At 44.2% G+C, this 18233-nt stretch overlaps 1 protein-coding gene across 1 annotated transcript in view; it reads left to right on the top strand.

The window, feature by feature from the left end:
* LOC124595691 (guanine nucleotide-binding protein G(o) subunit alpha-like) overlaps window positions 1–18233 on the top strand; it is an 81020-nt gene that overhangs the window by 13785 nt on the left and 49002 nt on the right. Inside the window, exons 2-3 of the mRNA XM_047134549.1 lie at window positions 122–306; window positions 10430–10590. Coding sequence (XP_046990505.1) covers window positions 122–306; window positions 10430–10590 — 346 coding nt within the window. The remainder of the gene's footprint in view (window positions 1–121; window positions 307–10429; window positions 10591–18233) is intronic.

Raw genomic sequence — 18233 nt, 5'->3', positions numbered from 1 at the left:
CATAAATACTCCGAGTTCTTTGTGATTGTATATAACCTTTATAGTTGTAATTGGTGGTAAAGTAATATTACAGTTGAGTCATTTTTATGACAGAGACAAGTTGATCCTGAAAATGTTGCAGGTGCAGGAGAGAGCGGAAAGAGCACGTTGGTAAAGCAGATGAAAATCATCCACAGTGATGGCTTCACAAGAGAGGAGCTCAGCAGCTTCCGGCCAACGGTCATGGATAACCTCTTATCCTCCATGAAGTATGTGCTCAGTGGCATGGGTCTGCTGAGAATAAATCTGCAGTCTCATAAAAATAAGGTGTGTGTAGTAAATACTGAGAACCCAAAATACACTATGAAATAATTCAGCAATATACTTCATTGTTGACATTTTACAGATCCTCCTTGTAGCTCCCATTAATACGAAAAAAAGTTTCAATGATATGAAAGATTTTTTAAATTAACTTACAAAACCAGTAATTTTATAATCCAAATGGTGCAGGTGACAACTGCAGAGAGCTCTTCTTCAGAGGCAATTGGGGTCCATAAACTTCAGAAAGAGATGAGACATTGTAGATCTTTTTCTGTACAAGGTTAGGAGGGTAATTACGGTCTGTAAATGCCTCAGTGAGACACTTTCAAGAGAGACTGCTCATCATTACAGATGCAACAGCAGTTGGTGGCTATCCCTATCGAGAGGGACTGTTCATCACTACAGATGCAACTCTCATGAGTGGCTAGGCCATATGGAAGGGACTTCTTGTTATGGAATGGGTGACAGCTGTCAAAGTGAATGTATTGCTCGTGGTTGATAGGTTTGATATGGGCAGAAGTACTGATGTAGCCATCTTTGAGATGGACCTCAACATTGAGGAAGGCAGTTTGTTGGGTTGAGGAGAACCAGGTGAAGTGAATGGGGGAGATGATGTTGAGGTTCTGGAGGAATGTGGATAGGGTGTCCTCACCCTCATCCCAGGTCATGAAACTGTCGTTAGTGATTCTGAACCAGATGAGGGGTTTGGAATTCTGGGTGGTTAGAAAGAATTCCTCTAGATGGCCCATGAATAGATTGGCATAGGATGGTGCCATGCGGTGCCCATAACCATATCCCGCATTTGTTTGTGGGTGATGACTACAAAAAGGAGAAGTAATTGTGGGCAAGGATATAGTTGGTCAGAGCAACTAGGAAGAAGGTTGTAAGTTTGGAATCTGTTGGGCAGAGGTAGTGTTTAATAGCGGTAAGGCCATGGGCATTAGGGATATTGGTGTAAAGGGAGGTGGCATCAATAGTGATGAACAGGGCACCATGTGATAAAGGAAAAGTAACTTTGGAGAGTCAGTGGAGGAAATGGTTGGTATCTTTTGTGTAAGAGGGTAGGTTGCAGGTAATAGGCTGAAGGTGTTTGTCTAAGCAAGCAGAGATTCTCTCAGCAGAGGCACAGTAACCGGCCACAGTGGGACATTCTGTACAGTTGGGTTTACGGACTTTAGGAAATGTGTAGACGTGGGGGTGTGGGGAATGGTAGGGGTGAGGAGAGAGATGAACTCTGGGGAGGACTTCTGGGATGGGTCTGAGGATTTGAGTAGATACCTGAGATCCTGCTGGATTTCTGGAATAGGGCACTGTGGTAGGGTTTATAGGTGGATGAATCTGACAGCTGGCTGAATCCTTCTGCCAGGTAAAAAAATGAAGTGATCGTGTGGCTTTGATGGCTGGGAGGCCCCAATTGGGGGAGTATGGCCGTCAAGTTGCATGTCTTATTTCATGTGATGCCACATTAGGCAACTTGTGTGCCGGTGATGATGAAATGATGATGAGGACAACACAACACCCAGTCCACGAGTGGAGAAAATCTCCAACCCGGCCGAATATCAAACCCGGGCCTGCTGCATAGTAGGCAAACACATTACCATTCAGCTAAGCAAGTAATTCTTGTGGTTCAAAACAACTGTGGTGGAGTCTTTGTCAGCAGCTACAATTAAAAGTTCAGGTTCAGTTTGTAGGTGGTGGATTGTGGCTCTTTCTACAGATGTAAGATTAGCTTGCATTTTGAAGGATTCGGGGGATGATAGTGAGGCAAGATTTGAGGTTAAGAAATTGTAGAAAGTTAACAGAGTGATTTGGGGGCAGTGGGGGTGGATGACTTTTGGATAGAGGAGTGAACTGTGTCAGGCTGGGTTCAACATTGGTCTTTGGTTATGTCTGATTGGTAGGGTTGGTGGCAAAAAACTATTTCTACTATAGGGATTGAAAAAAGGCAAGAAGGTCTTTAATAAGTCCTACATGATTGAATTTTGGACTGGGTCAAAAGGCGAGGCCTTTGGAAATTGAATTTTGGACTGGGTCAAAAGGCGAGGCATTTGGAAAGGACTGATACTTCTGTGGGGCTAAAGCTTTCAGAGGAAAGGTTCATCACTGTGTTTCGATCTATTTAGATTCTGGATTGTGTGTGACAGTGTGAGGGAGTTTTTGTGGGTGGGGTAAACACAGAAGATCTGCAAGTCAGGGTTTGTCAACTATCAGGAAATGTGGAGGAGTTTGGAGATTGTTATACAGGCGGTGGATAGTGATAGTTTGAGGCAAAAGTAGGAAGTGAACAGGATGGGTAGTTTTTTGAGGTGGTTTTAAGCTGCTCTAATTCCTGGAAGGAGAATTTTACAGTTGGAGAGGAGGTATAGCAAGGAGGTTTAGGCCAGTTGACAAGGTTTTGTGGGACTAGATTTGTTTGTAAAATTCTCCCTACAGTGGAAGCAGTTTTTCACCACCAACCCTACCAATCAGACACAACCAGAGACCAGTGCTGAAACCTGCATGACTCAGTTCACTTCTCCATCCAACTGTGATCCACCTCCACTGCTCCCAAATCATTCTCTGTTAACTTTCCGCAATTCCATAACTACAAATCTTGCCTCACCGTCATTCCCCAAATCCCTGGACATGCAAGATAACCTTAAATACACAGAAAGAACTGCAATCCACCAACTACAAACTGATCCCGATGTTAAAATCCTATCTGCTGACAAAACCTCCAACACTGTGGTTTTGAACTGCAACGATTACCTGACAGAAGGACTCTACCTACAAACTATGCCACAGTGACCACATTCCAGAAATCCAGCAGAATCTCAAGTCTCTCCTCAGGTCCGTAGACCCATCCCAGAACTTCTCCCCAGGGTCCATCTCGCCCCTCACCCCTACCATTCCCCACACTCCTACTTCTACATGCTTCCTGAAGTCCATAGACCTAACCATACAGAATGTCAAACTGCGGCCAGTTACTGTGCCTCTGCTGAGAGAATCTCTGCTCACTTAGACCAACATCCTCAGTCTGTTACCTGCAACCTACCCTCCTACACAAGAGATACCAACCATTTCCTCCACTGACTCGCCACAGTTCCTCTTCATTTATCAAATGGTGCCCTGTTCACCACTATTGATGCCACCTCCCTTTACACCAACATCCCTAAATCCCATGGCCCTACCACTATTGAACACTACCTCTGCCTGACATATTCCAAACCTACAACCTCCTTCCTAGTTGCTCTGACCAAATATATCCTTGCCCACAATTACTCCTCCTTTTTGTAGTCATCACCTACAAACAAATGTGGGATATGGTTATGGGCACCACATGGCACCATCCTATGCCAACCTATTCATGGGACATCTAGAGGAATCCTGTCTAACCACCCAGAATCCCAAACCCCTCACCTGGTTCATATTCGCTGATGACAGCTTCGTGACCTGGATTGCGGGTGAGGACACCCTATCTACATTCCTCCAGAATCTCAACATCTTCTCCCCCATTCACTTCACCTTGTCCTCGACCCAACTAACTGCCTTCCTCGATGTTGACCTCCACCTCAATGATGCCTAAATCAGTACTTCTGCCCATATCAAACCTATCAACCACGAGCAATACATTCACTTTGACAGCTGTCACCCATTCCATACCAAGAAGTCCCTTCCACATGGCCTAGCCACTCATGAGAGATGCATCTGTAGTGATGAATAGTCCCTCTCGATAGGGCCTCACTGAGGCCTTTACAGACTGTATAACCATCGTCCCAACATTGTACTAAAACAGATCTGCCATGCCCTTTCTCTCCAGTAACCCACTATCCCACAAAGTTTCACCATCCATGGAAGCACTTCCGTCATGACTCAGTACCACCCAGGTGTGGAGCAACTGAATTATGTTCTCCGTCAGGGTTTCGATTACCTTTCATCTTTCATCGTGTCCTGAATTGAGGAATGCCCTACCCACTACCCCCCCCCCCCCCACTCACACACACACACACAGTGGTATTGCACTGCCCACCAAACCTGCACAACATCTTCATTCATCCATGCACAACCCTTGCTCCCAATCCCTAGCCTCGTGGTTAATTCTCTGTAATATACCCATATGCAGGACCTGTCCCATACATCCACCCACCACTATCTATTCCAGACCAGTCAGAAGCATCACCTATCCCACCAAAGCCAGGGCTACCTGTGAAACCGATCGTGATCTACATGCCAAGCTGCGACCACTGTACTACATTCTATGTGGGCACGACAACCACAACAGGGCTTCGGCCTGTATGAATGGCCACCGGCAAACTATGATCAAGAAACAGCTGGACCACCTAGTTGCTGATCACACTGCCCAACACTATGTTTTTCATTTCAGTGACTGCTCCACAGCCTGTGCCATCTGGATCCTTCCCACCAACACCAGCTTTTCTTAATTGTGCAGATGGTAACTCTCATTGCAATATGTCCTATGTTCCTGAACCCTCTTGGCCTCAACTTTCATTTAGTCATTGTACTTCACACACATATTCTGTTCCCTGTTCCCATTCCAGCACTATACAACTCTCTGTTCCACCAAAGCGCCCCTATCCTTCCCCGCCCCAATCTCTCCCTTACCGCAACCACCCAGTTTGCTTCTCCCGTCATCCTCTGCTGTTCGCAGTTTGGCCTTGGCAGTTAGAGACTGTGGTCATTTGTTTGGGAGTTGCGTTTGTGTGATGAGTGAGTGAGTGAGTGTGTGTGTGTGTGTGTGTGTGTGTGTGTGTGTGTGTGTGTGTTGTCTAATTCTGCTGAAGGACTTTTTGGCTGAAAGCTTACTTGCTGTGCCTGCTTACAAAACAACTTAGTATAATATTCACAATAGTTCTGCAATATAATTGCAGCACAATTTTATTGTGGTTTTATTAAAAAGGCTTTGTTACAAATTACTTCTATCCATAACTGCCTCAACATTATTTTACCTCCCAATTCTCTCTTCTTTGTTTCATGATTTGTAATTCTGAATATTCCAAATATATGTTCACTTCTAAATATGTGCATGCAGCAGCAGCAACTATTTGTGTAATGCACTGCACTTGTTTTTAATCTGGACATTGTGACTTTGAATAGCTTCGTTTGCTGCAGGATTGGATTCCTTACACCATTATTTGTTAATGTTCTTGTGGTTTTCAGTCTAAAGGATGCTTCTCTCCACACTATCTATCCTGTGCAGGCTCCTTCATCTCTGAGTAACTACTGCTGTCTATGTCCATGTGAACTTTCTTTAATTATAGAACACTACATTAGTTGTATTCCATGGATCCCATTGAGAATGGTCTCTAGAATGTGAAAAGAAGTCGTCCTATTCAGTCACTCCTCCTTTTAGTCAAGTTGTGCGATAACTTTCTTTGTTCCCTAACACAATTCATTACTTCCTCATTAGTACTTGATCTACCCACCTAATTTCCAGCATTCATATGTAGCACCATATTTCAAAACTTTCAATTCTCTTCTTGTTGGACTGCTTATTATGCATATTTCAAAAAAATGTTCAAATGTGTGTGAAATCTTATGGGACTTAGCTGCTAAGGTCATCAGTCCCTAAGCTTACACACTACTTAACCTAAATTATCCTAAGGATAAACACACACACCCATGCCCGAGGGAGGACTCGAACCTCCGCCAGGACCAGCCGCACAGTACGCATATTTCACTTCCATACAAGACTTTACTCTAGACAAGTATTTTCATGAAAGACTTCCTAGCACTGAAATTTATATTACATTTTAATAGATTCTTCATTCTTCAGAAACCATCATCTTGCAATTGTCAGTCTGCATTTTACAGTACATATCCTCCCTACATTGGTCACTATCAGTTATTTTGATGCCCAAATAACAAATCTCATTTACTTCTTTTGGTGTCTCATTTCTTAACTTGGTTCCTTCAGCACTACCTGATTTAATTCGTCTACATTCCATTTCCTTTGTTATACTTTTGTTGATGTCCATTGTATAACCTCTTTCCAAGACACTGCCCATTCTGTTGAGCTGCTCTTGCGGGTCTGTTCTTGTCTCTGACAGAATTATAATGACACTGGCAAATCTAAAAGATTTTATTTTTCCTCCCTGAATTTAACTGCCTTTCCAAATTCCTCCCTGGTTTACTTTATTTCTTACTCAATATACATTTTGATAGCATTAGGAATAGGCTGTCTCACTCCCTTCTCAATCACTGCTGCCCTCTCATGTCCTTCAACTCTTATAAATGCAGTATGGTTTTTGTACATGTTGTAAATACACTTTCACTCACTGTATTTTATTCCATGTACTTTCACAATTTCAAACAGTATATTCCAGGCAATGGTGTCCAAAGCTTTCTTCAGTACTACAAGTGCTGTTAATGTAGGTTTGCATTTCTTTATCCTGTCTTCTAAGATAAATCATAAGAGCAGTACTTGCTTGTGGGTTTCTGCATTTCTTCAGTATCCAAACTAATCTTCCCAGAGGTCATCTGCAAGTTTTGCTGTTCTTTTGTAAATTATTTATGTCAGTGCTTTGCAACCATGACTTATTAGACAGATGGTTTGGTAGTACTCACACCTGTTAGCATCTACTTTCTTTGGAATTGAAATTATTATGTTCTTCTTGCTGTCTGAGGATATTTCATCATGCACAATAGGCCAAATAGTTTTGTCATGATTGGCTCTTCCAGCGATCACAATAATTTTGAGGAAATTTTGTCTCCTCCAGGGCCCTTGGCAAATCTTGCAATATGTTACCATTAAAAGCAGATTGACTTCAGTTTCATCTTGTATTGCTCTGTGCTGATTATACATCTGGTAGTGAACAGCTCAAAGGCACTGAGTAGATGCCACAGCAGTTCACAGATGCTGTGTAGCCTTACACTGGCCACACTCATGCCACCAATTTGGCAGTTTGAAGGTTAACTGACATTCCTAACACTTTAACAAATTCAGATGTTTTAATAGGTTCAGGTGTCCTTGTTCAAATAATTTCTATTACCAAGAGTCCACTCTTGTATTAGCCTAAGACTATCCACTCTGAATACTGCATGAAATGCACAGAACGTAAATCCTTAAAAATTAATTGTCTCACAAATGATCCTTTGTAAGAGATTAAAGGGGTGTCAGGTATAAAAGTATAGGGTGAGGTCAACAGATGGCAGCAGAGAGCAAGGAAAGGATAAGAAACAAAAAATTAATCACAGAATTTGAAGAAAAAACAAAATGTAAAATGAATGCAAAGACAATAGCCAAAATGGTGGATAGGGAGTTGTGGGTAGATTACAAAATGAGTATGTGACTACCATGAGTTAGTCTACAAAATTGGCATCCAGAAGCTGGAAGTATGTTATGGAGATCAAGTTACCAACTTTGAAGATGTAAATTATTGGTTCTTTGGGTTTGTTAGAAAGATTCTAAAGCTGTTCAGTGTCTTAGCTGAATTTGTGCCCCACAAGTCAGACCAGTTACTTCTTCTAGTGTTTCTTACTGTATACATCTTTCCTTTCCTATGCCTACTCCTCTTCCAAATCACAGTCTATCCTCCTTATCCTGGTCTCTTATTCCTTTCGCTTTCCTTTCCTTTCTCCTCTTTCCTTTGCCCTATTTCCTTAACTGTCTGTCTTTTCATAGTTCACAACCCTCCTCTCTCTCTCTCTCTCTCTCTCTCTCTCTCTCTCTCTCTCTCTCTCTCTCTCTCTGATGGGGGTTGATTCTTCAATCTTTGACCAGTCAGCTGCCTGCAGACCATCATCGACATCAAGATTTGATTTATAGGTATTTTATTTCAATTTTACTTATGATTGTTATGAAGTGCACCACATTTCTCTCTCGTGCTTAGGGCTTTGAGTGATAATAAAATCACTTCATCTGTAATCACCATCGCTATAGTTCCTGTGTTCCTGTAGTGTCTCCAAAGCCACATTTCCACTGAGTTTGAAACATTAAAGTTACTGCTGGAGATCTTGCAAACACAAAAATAGCCAACTGTGGCTGTGTTGGCACAGGTCAAAGGAAACATTGTTTTGATCTGCTCCCACAAAATGGCACTGTATGAAATTAATGTTTGTCTATGTTTTGACTTACTTAATAGTAATTGTGTTGCTCCACTAATTTGTGGTAAATTCAAATACCTGTTGCCATGTCAAGACAATGGATATTTGATCTCATCACATTCTTTGAGACAGCGGAGTGTGTATGTGGAATATGTGAATTGCAAACTGCAAAAATTTCAAGTTAAAATAGGATTCCATGCAGAAAGTCCCTGCTGTTCTTAACACCAGCAGCATTGATGTAGAAAAGAAACTGAGGTCTCTGCTGACACAGTACAGACAAAGCTTATCATGTACTCCTTGAGATAGAATTGAATGGAGGAATTGTCAGTGAATGTGGATATGACTGGGGAACCAACAGTAACTGCATATTCCCCTGCCACATTTGTTTGTAAAATTGTGGCATTACTGTAGAACAGTTGGTAGGTACTGGAAGTGAAAATGATTTGATTAAATATATTATTGTATTATAAGTATTTTCTATATAATAAAACATATACTTCAGCACTATTTACATAATCGAATTGACTTTGCATAATTCTTCACCATTGCTTCACAAACTGCAAGAAGTATTTGAGATATAGCTGGCTTCGAGATATTGACTAAAAATGCAGTGCTTTGAAAGGAATCTCATATTTCTAAAAATAAAAGATTGACAAGAAGTCTCTGTCTTACAGTAACTGATTTTCTGAAATTTGTTTCTTTCTTCTCTTATTTATAATTTTAAAAATGGATGGTTGCATCCTAGTGAAGTGACGAAATGCAGTGCTTCTTCTGATTTCATCTTGCACAGCATGTCACTGCCGCCATATAGTATGTTTTTGTTTGATATGGCAACCATACCTTTGTGTTCTTCTACTTTTATTGTTGAGTGTTATTCATACAGGACCACGATTAATTAATTCATCCTTTCCACTGGACTTAGTGTAATACACTATGTGAAGACAAAACATGAAAATTTTGTTGCATCTTCAATGTTGCAGACAGTGTGAATGCACATACATAACTGTTTATTTCTAGCCTAGATTGGGACATGTACAATGCACATAGTTTGCAAACATGTTGTGGACTTGTTTGGAAACAGTGTTGCGAACAGAAACACATTTTTAAAATGAGCGTAAACACAAGATAACTTACTTGCAATATGTTTCTGTCACTTGGCAGTAGACACTCATTTTTTGGCTGCTAATAGCTATTTTTATTGTGTCCTATTATAGTTGTTGACTTGCTATACTGTAAAGTGATATTGTTTTTGGTTTTTCTCCATAATTACAAGTGAATGCTGGGACAGTTTATGATACCACATCATGGCTACCTACCATCACTTTTCTCTGCCCATTGTTAATAATCTGAAGTTAACACCAACATCTTAGACTGCTATGCCTTCCCGTTATTATTGCTGTTATTATTATTATTATTATTATTATTAGTAGTAGTAGTAGTAGTAGTAGTAGTAGTAGTAGTAGCGGTGTGGTTTTTGTTATTCAGTGTATTGAAGTATTATTCAGTTAACGTAGTAACTTCTTGCATGATCATATGGTGATACTAGTGATCATAAGGAATAAAATAAAATAACAGGGCTTTAGATTTGCCTTATTTGAAATTAAGAGGAAGCCAATATAAAGTCCCTCCTCCTGAGATTGCTGCACAAACAATGCAATCACATTTTATCAGCAGGTTCCTATTACAGTGTTATGTGTCTCTTATAAATACAATTTGTGCCTTGATCTTACATCCTTTTATTAGTAAAAAATCACAAAACAGAGATGCTGGCCCATTTGAATTAAGAATCTGCGCCATTGTGAACAGGCTCATATAATATATATTTTTGAGTGGTAAAAAGTATTTGTTATTAATTGGGTTTTGCTTGCTGGCCTCAGTTAAATACAGAATAAACGTGATTAACTAAAAAATTAAATTCCAGCCAATTTTTGGTTCCTTTTCCTTTAAAAAGCATAGTGATGCTATTCCTTCACATTGAGTAGTATCAAGATATTAAATGGAAAATAAGTAAAGTACTTTGTAAACTACTGTGTGCAATTAAAATCATAAAAAATATGATTACCAAGATTATCTTCATGTGTCTCAGTGGCATGCACAGACAATTCTGACCAGCTCCAGCTGCTTTGACAAGCAGTTCAATGTCTTACCAGATGTGGCTAATGCACTACACGAACTATGGGCAGACCGAGGAGTGCGATTGGCCGTGGCACGTGGATATGAGTATGAGCTTAATGACTCTGCCTTATAGTAAGTACTGGTAACTTATTATCTGTGTATCTAATATCATCTTTTTTTCCAGCCCCTGATGCATCTGCTTGAAAAATGATCCCCTCCATCTTTTCATGTCTTACCACTAATGTAATAATAATATTTATTAAAATTAAATAATTTCATAAGTTTTTAATATAGTACAATTCCAGGTCACAAAGCAGGTTATTCTTATGAATTTGCTGAGTAATAGTACTAAATACCAATGGCCTTGGCACAGTGGTAACACCAGTTCCCATCAGATCACTGAAGTTAAGTATGTCAGGCTTGGCTAGCAGTTGGATGGGTCACTGTCTGGGTCTACCAAGTGCTGTTGGAAAACAGGGTGCACTCGGCCATTGTGAGGCCAATTGAGGAGCTACTTGGTTGAGAAGTAGCGGCTCCAGTCACGAAAACTGACAACAGCTGGGAGAGCAATGTGCTGACCACATGTCCCTCCATACACACATCCAATAACGCCTCTCCGATGAGGATGATGCGGCAGTCGGTTGGTGCCATTGGGCTTTCAGAGGCCTGCTCACATAGAGTTTAGTAACGGTATTAAGTATGTGTATGTAGGCTTCCACAGGAAAGGTCAATTTAGGCTGTGTCATTGGCTTAATGCCCAAAATGATTTCATTCAAACAATATTGAAGTTAAGAATTTACAAAATAGAGTTTTCAAGAGTACATAATGCAAATAAAACAGTTCTGAAGGTTCAATACATTTTATGTTTATTCCTATGCAAGAACTATGTTAAACTTTATAGCTTTCTAATCACATTAAATTTGATGCAGATTGTGTAATGCTGTAAAACTAAAATTCTTGCAGAAAGAAAGTACTTGTTTTGCATTAATTTTTATTTATTTTGTATAAAGACACTGACCTCGTCTGGCAAATAAAACAGTGGAAAATTGTGGACTGAAAAACACAGTATGAATTAGGAGAGACTGCTATTTCTACCATAGAGAAGGTGCAGATGGAGGCATTTCACATTTAAAAGTAATTTAATTATCAGACAAAATCCATGACAGATTTATAAAGAAAGTGCATACATTCACATGTACAACAACTCACACACATGGCTACTATTGTCTCCGGACACTGAGGCCCAACAGCAGCGAGTAGTGATCTCAGCTGGTACAGGTAGTGAGGGTATGGAAATGGAGTGGAGGAGTGGGGATAGCAGAGTAGGGGTGGTGAAAACTGCTGTAGTGTTGCTTATGAAAGTGTGCAGGGATGTAGTAAGGACATGATCATGATGGTGAGCTGTTAAATGCAGTATTGGGGTGGTTCTGCACAGGAGGAGGGGGCGTGGGGGGGGGGGGGGGATTGGCAGCAGAGAAAGTGAAACAACTACACAGGTGCACTTGGGGGGGGGGGGGGGGGATAAAAGGCATGTTTGAGACTGGAGAGGTAGCGGAGAACTGTGTAGAAGCAAGTGGATGATAGGGACCAGTAGATGTTGAAGCCAAGGGGGTTATGAGAATGAAGGATATGTTGTAGGGAGACCTCTTACCTGCACAATTCAGAAAATCAGGTTTTGATGGGAAGAACTTGGATAGCATGGGCTCTGAAGCAGTAACTGAAGTCAAGCACAATGTGTTGGGCATTATTAGTGGCAACTGGGTGGTCTATCTATCTCTTGGCCACAATTTGGTGGTGGGCATTCATGAAGACAGCCAGCTTGTTAGTGGTCGTGCCCAAGTAGAATGTCTCACAGTGGTTGCAGCTAAGATGGTAGACCACATATGACCCTGCCTTTGATGGGATGGGAAATGGACACCTGCATTTGATGGCTTAGAAAAAGCCTGTGACAGGAGTAGATTAAGTGATTGGGGGGGGGGGGGGGGGGGGGATATATGGACAGATCTTGCATCCTGGGTCTTTAACACAGATAGAACTATGAGGCAAGGGACTGGGAGCAGTGATGGAAGGGATGGACAAGGTTATTACAGCTAAATATCTGTTTTATGGAGGTAGGTACATAATTCTGATTTCAGAGCATGACAAGAGTTAGCCAAAACCCTAGTGGCGAATGCTATTCAGTTGCTCTAGTCCTGGTTTCCTGGGTTGTACTGACAAGGGAAGGGTCTGATTTTGATCAAGTCTTGCAAAGATGAAAGAGTTACATGTTTCAGCTCTTTGTTAGACTCCCCTAATTGTTGAAAAAACCAAAGTCAAAGTTGATGACAGAAAATCGTATTTTAAATTCTATACATTGAAAGATAATCTAAAAACAAACATTTTTGTTATAATATGGGGACCAAAGTTAATAAGTTCAAGTTATTAACAGTTTTGTGTTTTCAAGCTGTAGCTGTGGTACTCGTCATTATAGGTGTCCAGCAAAGGAGGGTCAGTGGTCAAGGCAATTAAGACTACCAAACTGCTGGCCATGTTTGATTTTTCATCATGTAATTTTTTCAGTGTATCTTAAAATGTTCTGATAAACAGTGTACATTTCTTTGCATTGATGAAGTAAAAACTTCGGAGGTGTGATTAATTACCAGATACATATACACTCCTGGAAATGGAAAAAAGAACACATTGACACCGGTGTGTCAGACCCACCATACTTGCTCCGGACACTGCGAGAGGGCTGTACAAGCAATGATCACACGCACGGCACAGCGGACACACCAGGAACCGCGGTGTTGGCCGTCGAATGGCGCTAGCTGCGCAGTATTTGTGCACCGCCGCCGTCAGTGTCAGCCAGTTTGCCGTGGCATACGGAGCTCCATCGCAGTCTTTAACACTGGTAGCATGCCGCGACAGCGTGGACGTGAACCGTATGTGCAGTTGACGGACTTTGAGCGAGGGCGTATAGTGGGCATGCGGGAGGCCGGGTGGACGTACCGCCGAATTGCTCAACACGTGGGGCGTGAGGTCTCCATAGTACATGGATGTTTTCGCCAGTGGTCGGCGGAAGGTGCACGTGCCCGTCGACCTGGGACCGGACCGCAGTGACGCACGGATGCACGCCAAGACCGTAGGATCCTACGCAGTGCCGTAGGGGACCGCACCGCCACTTCCCAGCAAATTAGGGACACTGTTGCTCCTGGGGTATCGGCGAGGACCATTCGCAACCGTCTCCATGAAGCTGGGCTACGGTCCCGCACACCGTTAGGCCGTCTTCCGCTCACGCCCCAACATCGTGCAGCCCGCCTCCAGTGGTGTCGCGACAGGCGTGAATGGAGGGACGAATGGAGACGTGTCGTCTTCAGCGATGAGAGTCGCTTCTGCCTTGGTGCCAATGATGGTCGTATGCGTGTTTGGCGCCGTGCAGGTGAGCGCCACAATCAGGACTGCATACGACAGAGGCACACAGGGCCAACACCCGGCATCATGGTGTGGGGAGCGATCTCCTACACTGGCCGTACACCACTGGTGATCGTCGAGGGGACACTGAATAGTGCACGGTACATCCAAACCGTCATAGAATGCATCGTTCTACCATTCCTAGACCGGCAAGGGAACTTGCTGTTCCAACAGGACAATGCACGTCCGCATGTATCCCGTGCCACCCAACGTGCTCTAGAAGGTGTAAGTCAACTACCCTGGCCAGCAAGATCTCCGGATCTGTCCCCCATTGAGCATGTTTGGGACTGGATGAAGCGTCGTCTCACGCGGTCTGCACGTCCAGCACGAACGCTGGTCCAACTGATGCGCCAGGTGGAAATGGCATGGCAAGCCGTTCCACAGGACTACATCCAGCATCTCTACGATCGTCTCCATGGGAGAATAGCAGCCTGCATTGCTGCGAAAGGTGGATATACACTGTACTAGTGCCGACATTGTGCATGCTCTGTTGCCTGTGTCTATGTGCCTGTGGTTCTGTCAGTGTGATCATGTGATGTATCTGACCCCAGGAATGTGTCAATAAAGTTTCCCCTTCCTGGGACAATGAATTCACGGTGTTCTTATTTCAATTTCCAGGAGTGTATATTATACTGTTTGACAGTTATTTGCGTCATGATACATGACACACTAGATAGGACTTCCATAGTTGATGACACTCAACCAACCTACACTGTGAAAGTGATAGCACCAAAATGTACCTCTCTTTATCAGCTGTGTAACATTTACTTTTTTTGACAGGTAAAGAATTTCGTTGCACAAATTCAAAATCATGTGACATCACAGCAGAACAGAGAGCTACAAGATAGGGTGGATGCTACCGTTATTCGTACATTGATCCGTAACCAGTTGTCCACACCAGTCTTTAAGGATATGCTTTTATACACTGGGCATGCAGACGAATTAATATCTCATAGATCTGTTTTTATCATTGTGAATGAGATATGTTTTCTCCGCAAACAATGTAGCGGAAAACATGTCAATGAAATGAGATTTTACTTGTGTGTTTTGCATGGTGCAGGAAATAATTTATGTTTTAGCTGTTTCTATGGTAAGTTTCACCCCACAGATTATGAGAATGCTCACAAATAGATGATTATTTATGATTGTGCTATAATATACTGTAGGTGTATTTTTGTACTATGTGTTATAACCTTTAATACTAATAAATTGCGTGGATATACAACGTAGAGCAATAGCGAGTTACATGCTTCCAACTCCGAATCTGTCACTCCACTGCCGTGCCGTGACATAAAAAAAAAAAAAAAAAAAAAAAAAAAAACACTCACTTCCTTGGAGACACGAACAGTGCGGAGACATCCATGGCCTCTTGGGAGGCCCCGAGAAGATCCCGCGGAGAAACACGAGAGTATGGTCGAAAATGTCCAGGACGGAAGCATGCGCGTGGAACGCGCCTCCTGGACGAGATGATGGGGGAAAACTCCGGAGCAGCATCCATAGGTGTCATGGACCTGGGGGTGTGCCCCAGCGAGATGGGTCCCGGAGAAGGCGGCGCCGCGACTGGGGCCGGTTCCGGCGTACTCGGAAGCGGTAGCGACGGCGGCAGCAGCAACACACCCGGAAGATCGGCAGCAGCGACAGGACTGGCTTCTCGGGCTGGTGGAGACGAAAGAAGGGGCGGTAGCACCGGCGTGGCCACCACTCGTGGGCGCATCTGGTCGTAATGGCGAACAACCATGCCGTCGTCCGTACGTATTTCACAAAGCCAGCGGCCGCGAAGAGCCTGGACCACCCCTGGAATCCATTTAGGGCGAGATCCATACCCCTGTGCCCCCACGTCGGCACCCACCGGGTATTTTCCCGCACTAGGGGACACAGTAAAGGCCTGACAGGGTGAAGCAGGTGCAGTAGAGTGCGCGGTTGGCGGCCATGCAAGAGTTCAGCAGGGATGCGATTACCCAGAGGCGTGAAGCGATAAGAACTCAGAAATTGCAACAGAGCGTCATCTTTGGAAAAATCACTAAGGAATTTTTTCATCTGGCTGTTGAAAGTGCAGATAAGGCGCTCGACCTCCCCATTCGATTGCGGATGGAAGGGCGGTGCTGTAACATGATGAATCCCTTGTCCAGTACAAAAATCACGGAAGGCCTGCGAAGAGAACTGAGGGCCATTGTCCGTGACAATCGTGGATGGAAGACCTTCTAGCGCAAAGATTTTGGACAAAGCCAGCGTCGTCGCTGCAGTGGTGGGCGACGGACATCGAACAACAAATGGAAACTTCGAGAAGGCGTCAATCAACAGTAGCCAATAAGTGTCGAGGAAGGGGCCGGCAAAGTCAGCGTGCACCCATTCCCACGGCTGCGCCGGATCAGGCCACAGAGAGGGCATAGTACGAGGTGCAGCCAGTTGTTGAGCACACTGACCACATGCAGCGACCATGTGGGCGATGTCCGAATCAATACCGGGCCAATAAACGTGCCTGCGGGCCAGGGACTTAGTCCGAGAAATCCCCCAATGGCCTTCATGCAATAGCATGAGAACACCTTTGCGAAGAGAGGCTGGCACCACGACCTGTGGAGATACACCATCCGTGGCCAGAAGAACAACACCCTCACGAACAGACAGACGAAGGCACAAGGCATGGTAGTTGCGAAGGGGATCCGATGCCCGGGCCTTGGTCCTGTCCGGCCAACCCCGTTGAACAAAACCGATCACCTGACGCAGGACCGGGTCCCACGCAGTAGCCGACGCGACCTGCGAACCTGTAAGTGGAAAACCCTCGACCGCGCGATGTTCTTCCTCATGAATGTGAAAACAGAGGAGTTCATCTCGATCAAAAACCGAGTCGGGGCCCATCGGCAAATGCGACAACGCGTCAGTGTTGGCGTGCTGGGCCGTGGGGCGGTAGTGAATCACATAGTGAAAACGAGACAAGTATAGGGCCAATTGTTGCAGGCGGTGAGCTGCCTTATCTGGAAGCGACGCCGAGGGGCTGAACAGAGAGACCAGCGGCTTGTGGTCGGTGATGAGGTGAAACTTAGAACCATACAAAAAAACGCTGAACTTTTTTAGAGCATAAATGATAGCGAGCGCCTCCTTTTCGATTTCAGAGTAACGCCGTTGGGCATCGTTGAGGGTCTTGGAAGCGTAGGCGATGGGTCGTTCTGACCCATCCTCATACCGATGGGCGAGAACAGCCCCTAGGCCATACTGTGACGCGTCAGTCGCCAGAACCAAGTGCTGACCCGGACGGAATGTGGCAAGACAAGGCGCCGACTGCAAATGAGCCTTCAGGCGAACAAAAGCCTGCTCACACTCGTCGGACCAGTAGAAAGGAACGTTTTTGCGTAACAGCTGATGCAGAGGATGAGCCACCGCCGCCGCAGAGGGAATGAATTTGTGATAATGAGCAATCTTGCCTAGAAACGCCTGAAGTTCTTTGACCGTAGACGGCCGGGGTAGAGCGGTAATGGCCGCAACGTGCTGTCGTAGAGGACGTATACGATCACGGGACAAGTGGAAACCAAGATAAACAATGGAGGGTTGGAAGAACTGTGACTTGTGCAGATTGCACTTCAACCCAGCCGAATGCAGAACCCGAAACAGCGAACGCAAATTGCGAAGGTGCTCCTCAGTGGAGGCCCCCGTGACAACAATGTCATCCAGGTAGTTGATGCAGCCGGGAACGGAAGCCGTGAGCTGTTCCAAAAACCGCTGAAAAATGGCTGGCGCGCCAGCGACGCCAAATGGTAACCGCTGGTACTGATACAACCCACAAGGAGTGTTGATGACGAGAAATTCCTTGGAAGAAGCATCCAACGGCAACTGATGGTACGCCTCCGATAAGTCAAGTTTGGAAAAGAACTGGCCCCCAGCGAGCTTGGTAAATAACTCCTCAGGACGGGGAAGAGGATAAGTGTCAATGAGGCTCTGAGCGTTGACAGTGGCTTTAAAATCACCACACAATCGCAGACTCCCGTTTGGTTTAGAAACCACCACGCTTGGCGATGCCCATTCGCTGGAGGTAACAGGAAGGAGAATCCCTGAAGCTGTTAACCTGTCTATCTCAGCCTTGACAGGTGCACGCAACGCCATCGGAATAGGGCGTGCCCGGAAAAACTTAGGGCGAGCCGTAGGCTTAAGAGTAATGTGGGCTTCAAATTCCTTGGCACGACCCAGACCAGCAGAGAACACGGACGAGAATTCAGAACACAATCCATCCAGCTGTTGATACGGAATATCCTCAGATATGAGGTGCACATCATCATCAACCCGAACAACTGGAAAGCCTCATAACCGAACAGGTTTTCAGTGCCAGCATGATC

Source organism: Schistocerca americana, chromosome 2 (genome assembly GCF_021461395.2).
Source record: "Schistocerca americana isolate TAMUIC-IGC-003095 chromosome 2, iqSchAmer2.1, whole genome shotgun sequence".
Lineage (NCBI taxonomy): Eukaryota > Metazoa > Arthropoda > Insecta > Orthoptera > Acrididae > Schistocerca > Schistocerca americana.
This window is presented reverse-complemented; position numbering and strand designations above follow the sequence as displayed.